Source organism: Cibotium barometz, chromosome 60 (genome assembly GCF_041138505.1).
Source record: "Cibotium barometz isolate CiBa-2024 chromosome 60, ASM4113850v1, whole genome shotgun sequence".
NCBI classification, from domain to species: domain Eukaryota; kingdom Viridiplantae; phylum Streptophyta; class Polypodiopsida; order Cyatheales; family Cibotiaceae; genus Cibotium; species Cibotium barometz.
This window is the reverse complement of record NC_141105.1, coordinates 25440823-25461268: the sequence shown is the minus strand read 5'-3', so window position 1 is coordinate 25461268 and position 20446 is coordinate 25440823. Positions and strand designations below refer to the sequence as shown.

Here is a 20446-nt window from a genome sequence, read left to right as displayed (position 1 = left end):
TTGGCTAATCAGCGATTTTTGTCCCGTCATCCGGGAAAACTAGGCATTGTGGACCCATACATCCACGACAGGTACATGCTCTATAAGCTTACTGCAGCCTGGAGGGGGGCCATGGAAGGATTTTTGGAGGTCTTGCATGCAGCACTATGCCCCTAGTGCCAAGCTGCAAGGGAGTAGAAACTCTCAGTAAACGACCATCTTTCTTGAAGCATGAAAGAAATTGCAGCCAGTCCTCATTCAAAGATCCTCACAGACACTAAATTTTTTTGTTCAAAATAATGCATGTTTAAACTGCTGAATGATGCAAAAGAAAATCGCACCTCTTCATATTGGTCCTTTGTCACAGGAACCTCGTGGGGGGTTTGAAGACGGTCCATAAGCAGTTTTGCTAATACCACAGAGGGTTGAAATGACACAACGCTCTTCCCTACTGATTGTTCTTGATGGCTGGAAATAACCGCTACTGTCTTCTGCAGAACATTTCCCAATTGGGCACCTATAAAATAACTACCAGGAAAAACATCTGATCTTTTTATCTCAGCAGGTCTATTGAAGGTATGACCAAGATTTGAGCCATTTATGTTGGTTTCTGAAAATAAAGTACAATCAGATGAGATCAGAAATGTAATACAACATCGCTATGTAAAGAAACATGTGCATGAAAAAGACGGGAGCAGCAATAACAGGTTGCATTTAAACTATGGGAAAATTGAGCTAGACTCATTCAAGTCAGTTATATTAAGCTAGGCTCATTCGATCTAGAACTGAATTCTGGCAAGAAGTCAAGTCAGAAGTAAGGCCACAAACCATCGTCATGGACATAAATTAGCTTTTGATAGTTAACACTAATACACTAGGGATATGTAAGTCCAACAAGTCATGGATGCACGACACATTCCTTCTCTTTCACAAGCATTCTAGCTGTACAGTGACATGTAATCTTGAGATGATAGGAGAAGATTGCATAATAGTGTCTTCTACCCAACCAAGCCTTAACCTCTGAAATTTTCATCATTAGAAAACCGCAGCAAGGGCCATCCCATCCTAATATAATGAGAAAAAAACAACATTAAAAAAAATTCATGTATATATATTTTAAACTTGAAACCCATACTGTATGGATAGCTTACTTGCATGGAATCCTGAATCCTGCAGTGATTGAATCACAAGGCTTCCATAACGGTTCAGCCTGCCAGACTTATGCAATGATGGAGGAGCTTTGACAATTCTGCCTGTTGAAAACATTTGCTTCAATACAATTATCATACATGATTGGACTTACAATCTGCAAAACATATTCTTAAAACAAAGTTGATAATTGAACTCTTTGATCATTCAAACTGCAAGTCCCTTCCTCTTCAGTTTTAGTACATGAAACAACAAGAATAAAGCAGAGGGAGGATGTAATGTTGCCAACCAACAGATCTTTGTGTTACGGAATTTATGACTATTGCTGCCTCAGACATATTAGCATGAATCTTAAGTGGGGGTTAGTAGCTACTATGAGACATGTTCTATATTTGGCTCCTAGTTTATAGGAGGCCTATATAAGTGACTTTATGAGTCAGTTTAAGAGAGATCTCCTTAGACCTAGAATTGAGGCCTTGAGACTACTCCGTGCTTACATCTGATGGGTATGTACTAGTGGTATGGGACGCCAGGGACTTTGCATGTGGAGCTATGTCTGTGATGCTACTATCCCCCTGTGCTCGGGGGTGAGCTTGAATGGCCCTATGGTTGGGCAGTGAGCTAGATGTTTCCGTCTATGTGTGTTTTCTTTTTTGTTTATGCCTAATCGCACGGTTTGTTAGCCTAGGGGGCTTGACATTGGTATCTGTAACTATTTGGCCCTCCTAGCTCTTTTCACATGATGGCACACTTGCCTGGACATTGGACAGGTTGAAGAAACATGGGGACAGAGCCATAAGGTTTGCTCATGGAAAAGCACCAGTCTTGGTCAAAAAGCAGAGAAAAGCAAAAAGTCAAATTGGGTTGACCGTGAGCTAAGAGGAGACTAAGTCGGACCAAAAAGCAAAAAGCCTCTTTTTCAAAAATCAGCTCTAGGGCCAAAAAGCAAGGCCCTAAAGTCAGAAAAGCAAAGCACAAGATCTTTAATGAAAGCTAGCCATATTTGAGTAAATATTTCATTAAAAAGTTAAAAGAGAAAAAGCGAAGTGAAAAAGAGAAAAGCAAAAGCTTGGCTAGCTTTTGGCAAAAACTAGGACTTCCTCGAATAAAAAAGAAACATGAACCTCTCCAAGAGGATTATGGTTGTGGAAGGGTGTGTGAAAGTTATTTATCATCATCAAGGCTTAAAGCTCTTCCTCGCCTTCATTATGGAGAAGTGAAGACCATCATCCTCATCAACATCATCAACATCTAGGTGCTGTAGTTTCTGCACCGCCACTTGCTGAGAAGCATCGTCCTCCTGCTGTACTGAAATAAACTCTGTACGGCTGCATCTCTGCCGCCACCTGAACTGCCCCTGCCACCCGCCAACCTGTTGCTGGTTGCTCTACGTCACCCATACAGTTGTACAGAGTTCCACCAACTTCCGTACCATCATCACCATCTGCAGCTGTTGCTGTACTGAAATAAACTCTGTACGGCTGCATCTCTGCCGCCACCTGAACTGCCCCTGCCACCTGCCAACCTGTTGCTGGTTGCTCTATGTCACCTGTACAGTTGTACAGAGTTCCACCAACTGCCGTACTGCCATAACATCATCACCATCTGCAGCTGTTGCTCAGCATCGTATACTTGTGCCGCCTGGTTGCGCTACCTGTTATCTATACTGTACAGCCACATAGGTTACCTTGGTTCATACGCCTCTGTACCAGCCTATTGTGGGCTGCTGCTTTTCCAGTTTACGGCAATAAACCCTCAGCTGATCCCCATAAGCTTCATCGTCCACACTTATCTCTGGAGTATCTTGTTTACGCGTTCAGGGATGCATTGGACTTGGACTTGGATTTGGATATTGAATCTGGTACTAGCCCGGTGAGAGATTCTTGTGGGCCATCCCCGTGGTGTGCTCGGCATCAGAAATTTCATGCCTCGACTTCGCTATGGACTTGGGTTTCTACATCGGCATATTTATTTGCTTTGGTATTCATTGATGTATTGATCCTGGATTGCGAGCCCGTGGATTGTTATTGAATAAATACCTGAAAGGCGGCGACGCCTGTTGCCCGCTCAGTGTGTGTTTGTGTGTACTATGCAAAGTTCTCTCTCTCTCTCTCTTTCTCTCTCTCTCTCTCTCTCTCTCTCTCTCCATCTCTATCTTCTCTCTCTATATTTCTATCTCTTGGATGCATAGTTATCTTTCACAGCACGCCCAGCTGGGCTTACAATATTAGAGCCAAACTTGCTAGGATTAAGTTGGGGAAACACTCCGGAAGGAGAGGAGAAAATCCATCGTGAGGATCGTAGAGATGAACAGGTTAAACGCCATGGTTAGATGTGTGTAAACGGTTCATTGAATCGTTGCATATATACGGAAAAACAAGAGCTTTTGTCGTCTTGTACTCGCCATGTCAACATGTTTTTGGGTGAAACCCTAGATCTTAGTCATCTTGGTGCTCAAGTGATTTTGTGGCTGCTGGCTGTACGAAACAGAGAGCTGGTCGAATTCTGCAAAAGGCTATAACTTGTGCACAAGCGTTTGTGCTTTTTGCGCCTCTTCTGCATGCTTTCCCTGCGTACAGCTGCGAACAGCACTATTTCATGGGGGCTGCAGACTGAGAGGAGAGGGGAGAAAACACCCTAACATGGGACTGGTTTACAAAAGATACAGGGACAACTGAGAACTGTAGTGTGGCAATAAGCTGCCGTACAGCGCTGCGACTGCTGAGACACATGGTATGGGTACACAGTCGACGCCCACATGGGTCAGTTTACAAGGTGGACAGCAGGGCTGGGATGGGCTTCACACATGGGCGCACTACAGGGGTGACCGCCATCTGAAAAAAGCATGTGTATTGGGTATTTTGGGCAACTTTGACCATAAGTAGCCTTTATGCTAAAAAAAGGCAGAAGAAAGCTGAGAAAATGGCGCACAGTTTTTTTTTCCCCGGAAAAAGATCCTTCTATTAGTTAATGAAAAAATAGCAACAAAGGGCTAGATACAACCACAAAGGGCTCATATAGGGGGAGGAGGGGGGGGGGGGGGGGGGGGGGAACAACCACGCAGGTGGTCTGTAATGCCAAGTGGGATCACCACCTCTATATGTGAGAAATGGGCCGGGCCTCCATAGCCTCAAGAAAGCTTCCCGCCGCTTCCGCATGTGGTCAGAACCTCCGTGTAGCTTCCCCCACTGACCGCGGAGGGTGTGAATGATATCAAACCATATGCTCTTGATGGACTCAGCCGGCAGAACGTGGGTACCCTCGATGGCCTCGTTGCATCTAGCTCGCCAAATGTGCCAGGGTTGCTGGGCTACTACAAATCTCCCATCTCTGGCATGAGCCTGACCACCAGCCGCCTATAGGTGGGACAGTGATGACTGGTACTAATATAATATGATGGTGAGAGACATGAAGGGCTAGCCCTCCCCCATCCTCCTCATAAGCCCTGACCACTCCCGCCTCTGTGGCCCAAGCAACAGTGCCCCATGTAATGATCCGGATCGATGCCTTGTCCATAGTGAAGATGCGGAGAATCCACTACCAAATTTGCTGAGCCTTCGGGCAATCCCAAAGACAATGTCGCTGAGACTCCTAAGGGTGGCCGCATCGTGGGCAAGCTGCTGGCCCACCTCCAACTGCCAGCCAAGTACCGACTGCCAAATTCCTGTGTGCCATCAACCAAAGAAAGAGGGTGATCTTTCTAGGCCGAAAGTTGTCCCAAAGCCTCTTCCAGAAACCTAAAAGGAAGCACTCTGAGCGGCCCTGTGACTGCCAATGTCATCTATCTCTGGCATCTGGATCCTGTGGCCTAGCCGCACTGTGTATGCAAACAAGGGGGCATCCAGAGTCTCCTCCCGATTTGTAGGGTCGTGCCAAGTCCACTCTCCCGGGTCCCACTGTATGGCGCGCAGTTATTTTGGGGCCATATTTGTTATTTTGGGTGTTTGCATCATGTCCACTTGGCACTCTACCACTTGCCCTTTGTGTTGGTGCTCTAACCACACCTTGGAGGAGAGGTGGGCTCAAATCCACTCTAGCACTTACACTCCGTGTTGGTACTCTCACTACACACCTTGGAGGAGTTGTTAAGTCTGTCACATGCACAAGGTCGTGCCATGGCTAGTCCCAGATCTAAATCCTTGATAAGGCAGTAGTTAGACCTAGTCGGCAACATCATATGGACAGTTGACAACTTGAATAGAGATTATATATAGAAGTAGCATCTTTTGCATCATTTCATCTTTCTCCCTTTTGGAGATTGGTCATAAGTAGTCAGTAGCTCTTTTGGGAAGGCCTATGGCCTATGTAACCTTTTTCTATGTACATTATACATTATACTGGAAAACCTCTCTCTCTCTCTCTCTCTCTCTCTCTCTCTCTCTTCTTTCATTCATTTTGCATTAATGTTCCTAGAGGGTGCTTAAGGGTTGTGATTAACCGCATCAAGCCTTCCGCTATGTCACAAAGTCCTTCCTTGAATCTCCCTAAACACACCTAGAAACCAAGGTTAGTCCTTAACCAAATCATGAGGTAACATGCTAGCTCACCTCCCAACCGGGACCGACATCCACCGATCCCCCCCCCCCAACCCAAGGCTAGGGCTTCTTGCACAATCCCATAGGCACGAGTTCTGGCGTCCCATACCACCAAAGCTTGTTTGTAGACCACGACACCCACCTACGTACTCCCCATGTGCATGTGTTAGTGGTACATCTTTTTTTTTTTTTCCGAGAAAAGATCCTTTCATTAGTTATATAAAAACGCCCGAAGGGCTACAAAAGATCTCTCCTGCTCCTAAGAGAGAGAAGAGCAGTGAATACATCATGGCAGCCCGGGAGACTCTCCCTAGGTGCTGCAAAATACAAGCATCAGTATAAAAAACTGAGCGGCTAAATCATGCAATAGGGGGGGGGGGAGAGCCAAACATGTGGCCTGTAGTGCCAACGGGGGGATCCCATGTGTAAGGTGTAGAACGGGCCACAGCGCCAAGTGGTGTGAAAGGCCTGGCGCCGTAAGATGGCCTCATCCGAGTCTCCCCGGATGCGGTCGTACTGTCCTCGCATGGTGTGGATCAACTCCTGCCAAATCCCCCGAACAGTCTCTGCTGGTGGCTCTAATCTCCCCTCAAAGGCCGTAAAGCACCGGGCCCTCCAGGTGAACCAGATGGTGAGGCTGCTGAGGAGCTCCCATCGTAAATCCCTCTCCTGTGTCCAGCTGGCGGACGAGAAATCCGGTGCCGGAACCAAGCGAGGCTGGCCCCTAATAAATCTGATGGCCTGACTGCCCTGCTCCATCTCATAGCCCATAGCAGGCCCTGACGAAGTCGACCAAGCAGCGGCACCCCACGTAAACATACCCTCCGGAGAGAGGGGGGCCAGAATACGCAGCATCCGCAGCCAAATCTGCTGTGCCTGAGGGCAGTCCCAAAGGCAATGTCTCTGTGTCTCGTATTGATCCGTGCAAGGCTTACAATGTGAGGATTATGTTTTTTTTTTTTCCGAGAAAAGATCCTTTCATTAGTTATATAAAAACGCCCGTAGGGCTACAAAAGATCTCTCCTGCTCCTAAGAGAGATAGAGCAGCGAATACATCATGGCAGCCCGTGAGACTCTCCCTAGGTGCTGCAAAATACAAGCATCAGTACAAAGAACTGAGCGGCTAAATCATACAATAGGGGGGGGGGGGGGGGAGCCAAACAGGTGGCCTGTAGTGCCAGCGGGGGGATCCCGTGTGTAAGGTGTAGAAAGGGACACAGCGCCAAGTGGTGTGAAAGGCCTGGCGCCGTAAGATCGCCTCATCCGAGTCTCCCCGGATGCGGTCGTACTGTCCTCGCAGGGTGTGAATCAACTCCTGCCAAATCCCCCGTACAGTCTCTGCTGGTGGCTCCAATCTCCCCTCGAAGGCCGTAAAGCACCGGGCCCTCAGGTGAACCAGATGGTGAGGCTGCTGAGGAGCTCCCATCGTAAATCCCTCTCCTGTGTCCAGCTGGTGGACGAGAAATCCGGTGCCGGAACCAGGCGAGGCTGGCCCCTAATAAATCTGATGGCATGACTGCCCTGCTCCATCTCAAAGCCCATAGCAGGCCCTGACGAAGTCGACCAAGCAGTGGCACCCCACGTAAACATACCCTCTGGAGAGAGGGGGGCCAGAATACGCAGCATCCGCAGCCAAATCTGTTGTGCCTGAGGGCAGTCCCAAAGGCAGTGTCTTTGTGTCTCCAAAGGGTGGCCGCATCGGACGCAGGCCGCCGGAAGACCGCTGTAACCAAGCCAAGTGCCAACTGCTGAGCCCCTGTGGGCGACCAGCCACTGAAAAGCCGAGATCCTGCGGGCCTGCCGACTAGCCCAGAGCCGAGCCCAGAAATCCTCCAGGAACTCCTGTGAGAGTCCCTGCAATCGCCAATGCCCCGCTGCCGCTGGAGAAACCGTCCTCCTCGCCGTCAAAATATGTCGTCCCAGCCGAACAGTATACTGGAGAAAGGTGATCTCTGTGGCCTCAAGGGATGCATAAGGATCATGCCACTCGTACTCCCCGGGGTCCCACTGTAGCCGGGCCAAGGGCCGCGCTGCATATGCCCATATGAGCCAATCCGGGAGCACATCAGCAGGGTCGGGGTCAATATGCCACTTCCGAGAAGCGGCAGCCACTACCCGAATCCTCTGGAAGGTGCACTCTGCAACCAAAGGCGACTCCACCTCCACTCTCTGGAGTCTGCCCTCATCCTGAATCTCATAGTAGAGGCATTTGCCATCCTCAGTGCTAGCTCTGACAGCAATCAGGATCTCTAACTGCGTAAAGGCTCCCATCCACCGTGGGGCCACTGGCTCGAGAGGTGTGAACCACTCCTTTGTAAGTGCCTCCTGAATATCATCCCTCATAATCAACCCCCCTCTGAAGTGACTCAGCCTCTCCACCTGGATCTCCTCTGGTAGACTGCAGAAAGCCTGCCAGTCTCCAAAACTACGAGCTGGGCCTTCCGCTAAAGGTCCCCAGGCTAGACGAGGCCGAGAACCTAGCATATGACCCTGCTTCGTACGAACCATTGGGCTCCAGATGAGCGGCTGCCTGGCCCGCTCCTCAACACAAGAAGGAGGCCGCTGAGAGAGCCCCGGTCTCAGCAGCTCCCAAGCTCTCAGGATACTCAAAGCAAATCTGTCCACCCATCCTCTACTGAGGCCTGTCCTTCTCATCTCTATGAAGATCCAGTGAATCTCTGGTGCCCAAGTACCCCCTGCAGGGGGCGCCCGAGCCTGCAGTCGCTGCAAGAGGAGCTCTTTCCAAGGCTCAGCGCCTGGAAGCAACCCCCGAACAATAAGCTTCCCCAACAAGGCTCTACTCTGATCGACTGGATCTATAATGCCCAAACCGCCCTGAGCCAGCGGAAGTGTAATAACTGCCCATGCAACCTTTGCCCGAGCTGGCTGACCGTCCCGCCCAGACCACAGAAAGTTCTTGATCAGCCTCTGTACCTGGCTGATGCAAGAGCTCGAGAAAATCCAGCAAGACGTAATGTACCACATGGTCGCTAACAGCACCTGATTTGCCACCACCACCCTCCCAGCCAAGGATAGTCGAGCTGTACTCCAATACAATAGCTTCTTCCGAATGCTCAGAAGAAGCGGGGCAATCTGCTGCTCAGGTGATAAATCAAGGCCAATCTGGCATCCCAAATACCGCACGGCTGTGCCTGGAGGAATCCATCTAAAACCGGGGTCCGGGCTCCATGCCGGAGTGGGAGCACTACTGATCCAAAAGGCCACTGTCTTGCGCCAATTGATCAATGCTCCCGAAGCTGCACTAAAAACCTGGAGCGACTGCTCAGCCCGAATAAGATTGGCCTCTTGGCCATGCAAAAATAAGCCCGTGTCGTCTGCAAACTCAGCATCAAGCAAATCCTCCCCCCGGACTGGGAGCTGAAGTCCTCTCAAACCAACCTCCTCTGCCGTCAAATACATACTCATAGCCTCCGCAAAGAAGAGCAAAAGAAAAAGGGGCGAGAGGACACCCCTGACGGATAAAAAAGGCCGGCGTCAGTCCGTCCTCCCCTGGGCTTTGTTTCGCCTGGGCTTTGAGCCAGGATAAAAAAGCGCATAAAAAAGGCCGGCGTCAGTCCGTCCTCCCCTGGGCAACTATGTCGCGGCAGGACCCTCAAGGCCTCGGCAAGCTCAATCTCTGACAGAGGCGCACCTAGAACTGTACGCATATGGTCTGTGACCCTCCTCTGCACATGGGCCCACACAGTCTGTCTGCAAACATCTCGATCCTTAGTGGCTGGCTCCGCTGAAAGCAGGTCACTATAAAAAGCAGTGGCAATGGCTCTGATCTCCCCGAGCTCAGTAGCTACCGATCCATCCGGTCTACCAAGCTGGCGGACTCCTGCTCGCGCATGACAGGGTCCAGTGATCTCAAAAAACTCCCCAGTCACTCTATCACCAAGCTGCGTCCACTGAGAGGCCTGACGACGATAGTAAAACTCATGTCTCTGCTCCTCTACCTCTCTAACCTCCTGGCGTGCCTGGCTCAACTGGGTCGCCACCCACTCACATGCAGGCTGCTGCTCCTGAAGGCGCTGTAGCGAAGCAAGGCTGTGTCTCAGCCGTTGCTCCTGCTCGCGAATCTCTCCCAGTCGTGTCAAAGCTGCAGCGTGCAGAAAAGAGCTAAGATCAATGAGTCCCTGGGCACACTGGCCCGCTGCATCCTGGTCAGAGCACTGACTATCATGCCAGATCCTCTCAATATCCTCAGCGAGACTGGGATCTGCAAGTACCCTCTCTGGGATCCTCAACTGCAGCCTGGGCTCCCGTGTCCCCTCCTCCAATGTCAATATAACTGGCGCATGATCTGAAAATGAGGTGCCAGCGAGAATGCCGACGGAGCCCCCTCGCTCCCCTAACCAATCGCCCACATAAAAGCGATCAATCCGTGATAGATTAGTCCCTCCCTGCCGGCGATCCGACCGAGAGAAACTAAGACTGTCCTGAGACCGGGAGAAAGCCCCATGCTGCCATGCATCAGTGATCCTCAGTGACATGCAAAACCGGTCTCAAGCTGCAAGCTCCGTGCCGTGCACTGTAACATGACTGCCTCCCACCCTATCTGCCGGGTCCTCAAGCATGTTGAAGTCTCCCCCAACACACCAATGTGCGGCCTCTGGCAATGCATCTGTAACCTGAGTCCAGAACTCTGCTCTGGCACTAGCATGATTGGGCGCATAGATGTTGAGCACACCCAATAGCTCATCATGCATCCTTAGAATGACATACTGTGCTCTACCAGGCACAATGATCCCTCGATCCACAATGGCCTGCCGCCATACATCTGCAATAACCATGCATACTCCTCCCTGTCCACCCAAAGGACCAAACCCTGCAGACCAAAAAGTGTCCCATCTACCAGGCATCACCGAACCATATCTCCGGATCCTGCTCTCACCCAAGTGGTGCTCCTGCATCATCAAAATGTCAATGCTGCCACCAACCAGGCATCTCTGAAGCTCCTGCCTCAAGCAACCTCGATAGCGTATAAAGTGTGCTCCGCCAAGGCCCTGTACATTCCATGAGATGATCCTCATGGATGCCCTGCTGAGGTGGATGCTGTCTCAACCGTGCGGCGGGCCTTCGCAAGCGGCTTGGATGGAGATGTGTCCCCATCCGAACGGCTGCGAATCTGCCCACCCGGTGTACTGCAAGAATCCCGGATCAGGCGCCAGTGGCTGTGGCCCATGGCAACTGCCTCCTGCTCTGACAGAGAAACCTCGTGTATACTCACATATCCAGGGTCGCGTGCCAAGTCTGCCACTATGCGCACGACCAAATGCCGAATCCCTGAGGTATCCACACTCCCGGGATCCAAGAAAAAATGAGCCAACTCCCAAAGTCGGCCTATCACATCTGTCACCTCCAGATCGCTCATGTGGTGAGAAAACTCAACTGCCTGAGTCTTCAAAGTGCTGAGAGCGAGCTCTAGAGTCCACTCCCGATCACAAGGTCCACATAGAGGGAACGAGAAGGCCACCGCTGAGTCTAGTGCCTCCTCCCCGCGGGCCCGAGGTATCACTACATGGACTCGAATGGGTGCTGGCTCATGGGGGCCCTCTGCTCCAAAAAGCCGTGTAAAGGTATAATCAAAGGCCTCCGAGCGCTGTCTAATGCCAAGGCGACTCAGCCGACTGCGGATAGATGAAATCCGTGAGGCCCTAATCGGCATAGGTCTCCTCTGTGATACTCGAGCGAGGTCAGTGCTCAGTGCTCTCCGGACTGCAGGTGAGCTCCAGGGAACTGCCAGGGTCTCCCGGGAAGGTGAGGCGGGGGGAGGGGGAGGAGGGGGAGGCGAAGGAGGTGGAGAGGGAGCCGCTGCCGAAACCGGAGCGGGGGCGGGAGGAGGCGAAGGTGGAAGCGAGGTGGTGGGAGGGGACGGGGGTGGGGGGGGTGAAGGAGGGGGAGCTAGCATCTCCTGGTCCTCGGTCGCTGCAGGGGTCTCCTCCTGAAGGGGAGCAAAGCTGTTCCTCACGGGAACCCAGTGAGGCTGAGACTGTGGCTGCTGCTGCAGCGGTCTCTGGGCGTGCTGCTGTGGCTGTCTCCCTCGGCGGCGCCCCTGTCCAAGCTGCCACTCCGAGGTCTCTGTGGCCTGAGCAGGCGTCCCTGAGGCAGCCTGCCGAGCCGAATCTGTGGGCGGGCCATCAGTAGCCTGCTGCTGTGGTGAGGGTCGAGGTCTCCTGCGAGGGCAGGCCTTGGCCAGATGACCGACCTGCGTGCAAATGAAGCACTGGTTCGGGAGCCCCGAGAACTCCACTCTCTGATCTATCCACCCCCCCCCCCCCCCCCTATCCTAGGTAGCTGAATGACCTTAGGAAGGGAGGAGATGTCAGACACCAACACTCTGACCGAAGGTAGCCCAGCTGCTCTGGCCACCCCACTGAAGCTGCTGAGGGGCCCGTCTCTAGTACCGAGCCCACCAATGCTCCGAGCCTGGAGAGGAGCGGAAGATACTCCCGGCGGAGACCAGGGAAACAAACTGTAATATGGAAGAGGCGCTCTCCCTGCTCCGCCGCTGCTGGGTCAAATCCATGCTGCCAAGGTCAGAAGAAAGCCCGAGCACCCCTGATGTCCAGAGGACTCATGGCAAGGACCTTGGCAACGCTCTGGGCGGCCTCGAACTCGATCTGATAATGGCCCCGGCCCAGGAGCTGTACATCCAGGATCTTGCCCACATCTGCAAGAAGGCAAGCCTGAAGAAGATCCCTGATCTCCCCTCTGCTGGGGCGAGTGCCGACTATACGGCAGATGGTGGAATGAGCCTGGAGGTGTTCCACCTCTGCGGTGAGGCTCGCTTCCTCTTCCGGCGAAAGAGAAAGCCTGATGGGGATGTCCTCGGGGGCGGGCGAGGGGGCTGCGGGTGAGTCCCTCTGAGGCGAGGCGGGAGGAGTCTCCATCAGAGTCTGAAGCTTAGGCGAAGGCGAGGCGAAAGCGGAAAACCTGCAAGAAGCGGGCTGCACACAAAGAGGTGGAAGACCGGATGAAAATGAAGAAAAACAAAACCCCCTGGGGGTGAAGAACAGCACGAAAGAGGAGGGAGGGGGCGAAAACGAAGGAGAAGCCCTAAGGGGGGGGCGGCAACAACGTGAAAGGGAGGGGAGGCGGGGCGCTGCTGACGGGAGGCGGGTGCGAACAGGCGGAGAGGTGGGGGGCGAACAGGCGACAAAGGGGAGGGGGGGCGAATAGACGAAGAGGCAACTAGGAGGGGGGGGACGAAATGGCGAGGAGGGGGGAGGCGCAGCAGCGAGGCAGGAGGGGGCGCAACGGCGAGAAGAAGGGGGCGAAGGCAGGCGGGGGGTGGAGGGGCGAACAGGCGGAGAGGTGGGGGGCGAACAGGCGACAGAGGGAGGGGGGGCGAACAGGCGGGCGCGCAGTGCAGGGTGGAGGCGGGAGCTTCTGTTAGTGGTACATCTGCACAAGTATATCTCATTATAACCCAAGCTCTCACATATATATTGATAACTACACCATAAATAGCTAGCTCACTATAAAAGTCCATTAACCTTGTTTTATTAATCCACGAACCCTAGACAAGTGTCAGCCCGTTAATCCCTAATCTTGGGGCCCCTAACCCCATTGGATTAGTTCTCTAATCCATAGATTAGTATCCCTGTACATAACATTCTTCCCCTCTTCAAACATTTACTCTTAAATGAAATTAGAAAAGCGCTTACTCAAACTAGCTACGGACTCTCAAGTCGAGTCCTCCACTTGATTCTATATTCAGGGATCAATTTGTTCCTAAGTTGTCTTCCCCTAAAATCTATAATCCTTTTGGGTTCATGTGGAAAATAGGACAAGTCCTCAACCTCAACAAAATCCTGAGGGATGACAAGGTTATACTGAGCTCCCAGCATCTCTTTCAATCGGCTGCCATAAAAAACTGATGTACTTTCACATTCAAAGGGAACTCTAGTCTATAAGCGACCTCACCAATCCTTTTCAAGATTCTGTAAGGTCCATAGTACCTAGGGGATAACTTCCCAACCTTCCCTGTATGTAACGTCTATGAACTCTTGGGCACTCTCAAATAAACTAGCATTTCCTCGCTGAACTCCCTCAGTGAACATTGTCTATCAGCATAAAATCATGCACAATCTTGTGTGCTTCGGATAGCCTCTCGTGCACTGAGTAGCATTTCCTACATATCTGCTAAGAAATCTCCAGCCACATCAATCTGAATACCCTTAAGTCCAATTGTTACTGGAGATCTAGGTTGGTAGCTGTACATTAGCGTAAATGGACTATAACCAGTAGCCCCATGCTTAGCACTATTATAGGCAACCCCAACCATCGAGATGCACTTATCTCAATCTGATGGTGTTACGACCCTGTGTTTTTCCCTCTGGACAACAAGCAGGTGGGCACGGGCACGGATACGGGATGTACAATGTGAACAGGCATCAGTTTGGATATGAAAAGGAAACCCATGTGTGGCCAGCCCAAGTGTAAAAGGGGACAAAAGGGTGTTTGAGTTTATAAGGTTTTAAAACCTTAGATGACTTAAAATATTATTATTTTTATGGGCATGCGTTTTTGATATTTGCTTTTAGTTTTTGGAGAAAAAGCGAATCGCATGGTTATAAAAGGCGAAGGGTGGCGGATTCGAGAGCATGTCGCCGGCGGGTGGTCATCGTCGAGTTGTCGAGTGGCTTGAGGCACTTCTCTCGGTTTGTGGTCGTCGTGACTATGGTGGGTCATGGTGGTGTGGTCGTCATGTGGTTTGCGCGAGCACATCACCTTGGAGCAAGTCACTTGCGCATCGCCTTGGCGCCAGGCGACGGGCTGCAGCCAGCAAGGAGCACCAGGCGGGCTGCGTATGGGCTACAGCCAGGCGGGCTGTAGCCAGCAAAGGGCGCCAGATGGGCTACGCGCTTGGGCTACAGCCAGGCGGGAGATTCTCTGCAGCCAGTCCGACAGGCCAAGCGGGTGTCAGGTGGGAGGCTCTCTATGCCAGGTGGCTGTGCGTATGGGCTACAGCCAGCAACAAGCAACCAGGCGAGCTGCACGTGTGGAAGTTCAGGCGGCTGCGTGTGTGGAAGCAGTCAGGCGGGCAGTGTTTTGCAGCGTGGACCAAATTCAGAGTACAGTCTTCTCTCTCATTTTCTCGAGTAGAGGAGTGCACGGCCGATGATGGAAGGAGGGGTGGAGACTAGAGATCAGTTTCTCTCTCTCTCTCTCTCTCTCTCTCTCTCAGTGGATTACAGGCCCTGGTGCGTGGATATTATTCTCTCTCTCTTCGTGGGTTGCAGGCCTTGTTTGCGAGATTGGGATACAGAGAATCAAGCTAAGATGCACAGGATGATGTTCTTGGAAGAGATGTGTTGTTGCTCTTCGACTTGAACTTATGTGTATTCAGGGATTGCTTGACATGTCCTCTATCTTTCTCTCTCTAGGTTTTGGCAACCGAGATTGGATGGATTATCTGTCATGGAAACAGGACATTGGTTTTCGAGAGGAAACTGGACTTTGGTTTCGAGAAAACACGCCTATGGTTATGGGATACAGGTCTTTGGTTTATCGGATACAGGTCTTTGGTTTCATGTGAGAAGCATGTCTCTGGATTCATGTGAACAGATTGTAGTTTTCTCGAGGTTACATGCAAGCTGTGGCTACAGGGAAGTACATATGGTTTGGTACATCCCTACTGCTGTTTGGGAAAGGGTTTGAGGGTTCCATGGTAGCGATGGAGAAGACCTTTTCAAGCAGGGAGGTGTTGTACAAGTGTGCCTTCTCTATGGAATGCTTTGCTGTAATAACGAGAGTTCTTATTTGGAAGTCTTGGGTGAAAGCTATGGAATGCTTTGCTGTAATAACGAGAGTTCTTATTTGGAAGTCCTGGGTGAAAGCTTCGAGGGATCCTATTGGTAGAGGATTCTACGAGTTGTACTATGTACTCAAATTTTGTTCTAAGTAAAGAAATACCACAAGGGGCGCCACTGCGTTTTGGGGCCAATCGGTGTCCTTGTACTATTTGCAGGAGCATTCTAGCCCTATTTGTTTCCTTTTCCAGGTCCCCATGGGTGGTGAAGTGTTTTATGTGCGAGTGTTTGTTTCACCGCCCGTCAGATTTCTGAAGGCCGATTTCAGATGGTCTCTTGAAGATGTATGCATAAAGCATATCCTCCAAAACTCATTCACTCTCTCTGTTTGCCCATCACATTGAGGATGGTCAGAGAAACTCATACTTGATGTAGTCTCCAATCTCTAGAGAACGAGCTGCCACAAATGTCCAAAAAACTTGGAGTCGCTGTCACTGACTATTTCAGAAGCTAGTCCATACAACTTGAAAAGCTACTCAATAAACTATTGCGCCAATTTGGTTGCATTCACTGTCACTTTTATAGGTAAAAATTGTGCCATCGTCGTCAATCTATCTACCAACACCTAGATAGCATCATGATCTCTGCTCATCCATGGCAAACCTACAATGAAGTCCATGGAAGTACTCTCCCATTTACCTCTTGGGATCTCTAGAGGATGCAACATACCTCCAACCCTAAGGCGTTCAGCCTTATTTACTTGACATTGACAACACTTTACCACATAGTCCTAAACATATGCCTTCACCTTAGGCAAGTAAAACGTCTATTTTATTAAATCATAAATTCATTGTACCCTTGGATGACCCGCTGTAGGAGCGTCATGACGTTCATACACGATCCTCTTCCTAATCTAAGTGTTATCCAGTACACAACGCTTCTCATTCCGAAATAACAATCCATTCCGAATAAGGAACTGACCACCTGCCACCCTGACAAATGGCATGCCTCCTGAGTCTCGGTCTAAATCTATGAAGCTCCCTGCCTAGACCTACTGCCAATACCGACCAAATTGATTGTCAGTCCCACATAGCACTCTCAGAGAGTCACAAAGGTCAGCCCTAATCTCAGTGAAGCTCAATGAATTCACCTCCCCAATTCTACTCAAGACATCTACCACTCTATTCAGGCTACCCTTTCGATACTTTATCTCCATATCAAAATCTTGCATCATCTCAGCCCACTGTGCCTTCTTTCCCCTCAACTCGGGTCTATAACATAAGAAATTAATTGACTCATGGTCGGCCAATACAACAAACTTGGTTCCGTAAAGATAATGTCACTAGGTTTTCTGAGCATGTATAACCGCATACAACTCTTTCTCCTTAGTGTGCCATCTGACCTATTGGATATCGTCAAGCTTCATGCCACAAGTCGGCCATCTTAGAACAATGCTTCGCCTATCGCGAAATAACTACCATCTCTCTCGACCACAAATGGTCTGCTAGGATCTCGCAAGGCCAATACAGGTGCTTTCTTCACCTTAAGCTTGAGAGCTCGAAAAGCTGCATCAAGCTTCTCGTTCCAAGAGATCTGTCTATTGGACTTACGCCCTCTACTCCTAAGGAGGTCCCTAAAAGGTATAGTTACCTGCAAATAATCTTTGACCAACTTCTTAAGAAAGACGGTGAATCCCAAAAACGCTCGAATTTGCCTCATAGTCTGAGGAACTAGTCAATCCAAAACCCTTTTGTATCCACTAAAGATCTATGCTCAAATCTGATGTCCTAGATATATGAGCTCTCTTTTGTGAAGAACTCACACTTTCTATACTTGGCATACAACTTCTCCCGTCTCAAAATCCTCAAGACAATCTGGAGATGTTTGATATGCTCTTCCAAAGTACGACTGTATATCAAGATATCATCTAGAAACACAACCACGAATTTCCCTAAATAATCTCTAAAGAGATCATTCATCTGCTGGAAAGTTGCAAGAGCATTTGTGAGCCCAAAAGGTAACACAAGAAACTCGGAATGGCCATACCGCATGCGAAATCCCGTCTTAAAGACATCTTCCTCAGCTCTATGTATCTGGTGATAACCAATGCAAAGGTCAATCTCCGAAAAATAGGAAGCTCCCTGCAACCTATCAATCAAATCATCCGCTCTCGAAAGGGGATATCTATTCTTGATCGTAACTTTATTCAACTTTTTATAGTCGACACACATTCACCAACTCTCGTCCTTCTTGTGCTTAAGAAGTACGTGTGTCCCCCAAGGAGATTTGTTCTAACGAATCTATCCCATCGTGAGATATTCCGACAGCTATTAAGCAATCTGTAAGGCACAATGCTCACAGGTTAAGACCTTGGAACTAAATCAATCTTATGTTCAACCAACAGACTGGGCTGTCATCAAAAAGCTCCATAAAAATGCCAAGAATATGTATATTCTGTGTGGATACTAGCCAACATAGCTTATCCAATAGCCCACATAGCTGTCCATAAACCCATATGGCTGAATCATAAGACAATAAAGCTATCCACGAATCCATATGGCTGAGTAATTGCTGTAGCAAGTGCCCATTGGTTGTCCATATATAACCAATTAAAAAGGCAAATGCCCAATGGCTGAAAATCATAATATAATGATCAAACACCCTTGCCTTCAAGATTTCTTCAAATGGAAGCCTTCAAAATAGTCCCCAACAGCCAGTATACTTCATTGGGAGCCTTGCAAAGAGAGGAAAAGAGCAGCCGGCATTAGGGCAACCTGTAGCGGTGCTAGAAAGCCACAACCTTGGAGTAGAGAACCACCAAGGATAGAGAAGAGTCGCCAACATGGTAGGGGCTAGTTTGTAGCAATAGAGCCTGGTCAAATAAAGAGAGGGGGCTCCAATTTATAGATTTGGGGCTCTCATGAGCTAGAATGGCAAGTAAAAGCTATAATGACAAATGAACAAATGAGATGACAAGTGTGAGGCGCTGTTGTGCCACATGTCCCAATTTAAGAGATGGTTCCCACCCATAAGCTTCATCTCAAAAAAAAATCTCAACTCGTAGACCTTCTGTCAAAGGTGCTTCAGCAAGTTCCCCCATTTGCTTAGCTTATGGACACAATGACGTGAATAGAATTTCCATTGGGGGTTGTCCAAAAATAGTAACCCTCCTAGATTCTAGGAGTGTGATCCTTTGTATTCCACCTTATTAAAAAGGTATGTGACCACCATGTAGAACCATGTTTCAATACCAGATCTCTCCCAACTCCTCGGAAAAAATGATGGCCAATGTTGAAAGATGAACCTCAAAATTTAAAGCTTGGATTGGCACCTGATGGAATTAACCCATTTTCCATGCGATCATCCAAATGGTCAACATGGCCTATTGTACTAATCAAATATAATATTCCTCCCTTCATGTCAATGAAGAAGGAATACTCGATCTATTGATTCCAAGTATGAAGCATTATCAATATTTTTTAGAAATTTGTATTATATAAAACTGAAACTTTTGCTAATCATCATTTTTTAACATCATACTCAGGGAAGCACAGAGTAAAAAACATAATAGTGTACTTCACTCCGCTAATTGAGGAGCTTGCAAAAACTTTGAATGGGTTTTGATATGTTCGATAGATTGAGGCCCGAGGGACTTCAAAACTTTATTTGACCACTTTAGTCCTTTGTATTAGGGGCATTTTATTTTTGCTAAGTATCATTTCCTCTCACCTCTTTATTCCACCGCCAACCTGTGTGTCTACTGTGTATTGCTTTAACCTGCACTTCGAGCCTTCCATTGCTCTGTTTTGTTGGCCCAAGAGAGGAGCTCCAGCAACAACAGAATTAGGGTTTGGCATAGCATCACAATCACAAGCAGCAAAGCAAGGAACACTCAAGATGATGGTGAGAGATGCAAAGAGTAGGATTGCATTGGAATGTGTGGAGCTAGTAGGTCAACGGGATAATATCATAATACAACTAAAGTACATGGTGTCCTTTCACACCAGGTCTCCAAGAGGAAAAACGAAAAAAAGTGCCCTTGGTTAGCCCATGTTCACATGTAGTACTACTCATATCATATATGCCAATAAAGCCCCCCTTGTATGAATGAGAGAGTTAATTAGGGTTAGGTTTTTCATGTGGGAGACATACACAGAGAGAACAAGGGAGAGAGAGAGAGAGAGTTGTGGGGATAAGTCAACTCAAGCATTGAGTGTGTGACTCCCCTATCACACATGTATATTGCACTAGTACACATAGTGCACTTAGTACATTAAAAGTACTAAGTGTACTATGTACTATAACTTATGGGCTTGTACACACTATAAGGGTGGGCATAATGCCTTTACCCCAACAACCTCCCACTTAAAGGCAAAGTGCCCTTAAGTAAAGGAAAAGAAAAATCAGCATGTACATGATAATATACAAGGCCATATCAAGGCTGAAACTGGCCTCATCCAATGCCCATCAAGTGTCTGAATGAGCAAACCGCTCCGGAGGCAAACTCTTTGTCAACAGATCAGCCGGGTTGTCATCCGTATGAATCTTAACAAGCTGAATTTGCTTGTTCTCTATCACCTCTCTAATGAAGTGATACTTCACATCCACATGCTTCGTCTTTGCATGAAAGACAGGGTTCTTTGCCAACTGGATGGCACTCTGACTGTCACAATGCAACAATGGAATATCCCCTGTATAACCCAAATCAACCACTAACCGAGATAGCCATAATGCCTCCTTGCAAGCCTCTGTGGCTGCAATATACTCGGCCTCTGTAGTAGATAAGACAGTGCACTTCTGCATCCTAGATATCCATGACACAGCACCTCCTGTGAATGTAAACACATAACCGGTAGTAGACTTCCGGTTATCTGGATGACCGGCATAATCCGAATCCGTGTAACCATGCACTAATGCATCCTGTTTGCCAAAGCAAATGCACATATCCTGTGTGCCCTTCAGGTATCTCATGACACCTTTCACTGCTTCCCAATGCTTCTTGCCAGGGTTGGCCATGTATCT

The 20446-nt window shown here is 49.1% G+C and overlaps 1 protein-coding gene across 3 annotated transcripts in view; it reads right to left on the bottom strand.

The window, feature by feature from the left end:
* The window catches only part of LOC147605167 (uncharacterized), a 132114-nt gene that overhangs the window by 14876 nt on the left and 96792 nt on the right, over positions 1 to 20446 (bottom strand). For all 3 annotated transcript variants that reach the window (XR_015265264.1, XM_086794361.1, XM_086794362.1), the window contains exons 8-9: positions 1131 to 1232; positions 321 to 589 (exon numbers count right to left, since the gene is read on the bottom strand). Coding sequence is in view for 2 of the 3 variants with exons in the window: in XM_086794361.1 (XP_086650487.1) it covers positions 321 to 589; positions 1131 to 1232 (371 nt within the window). In the remaining variant the exon portion in view is untranslated. The remainder of the gene's footprint in view (positions 1 to 320; positions 590 to 1130; positions 1233 to 20446) is intronic.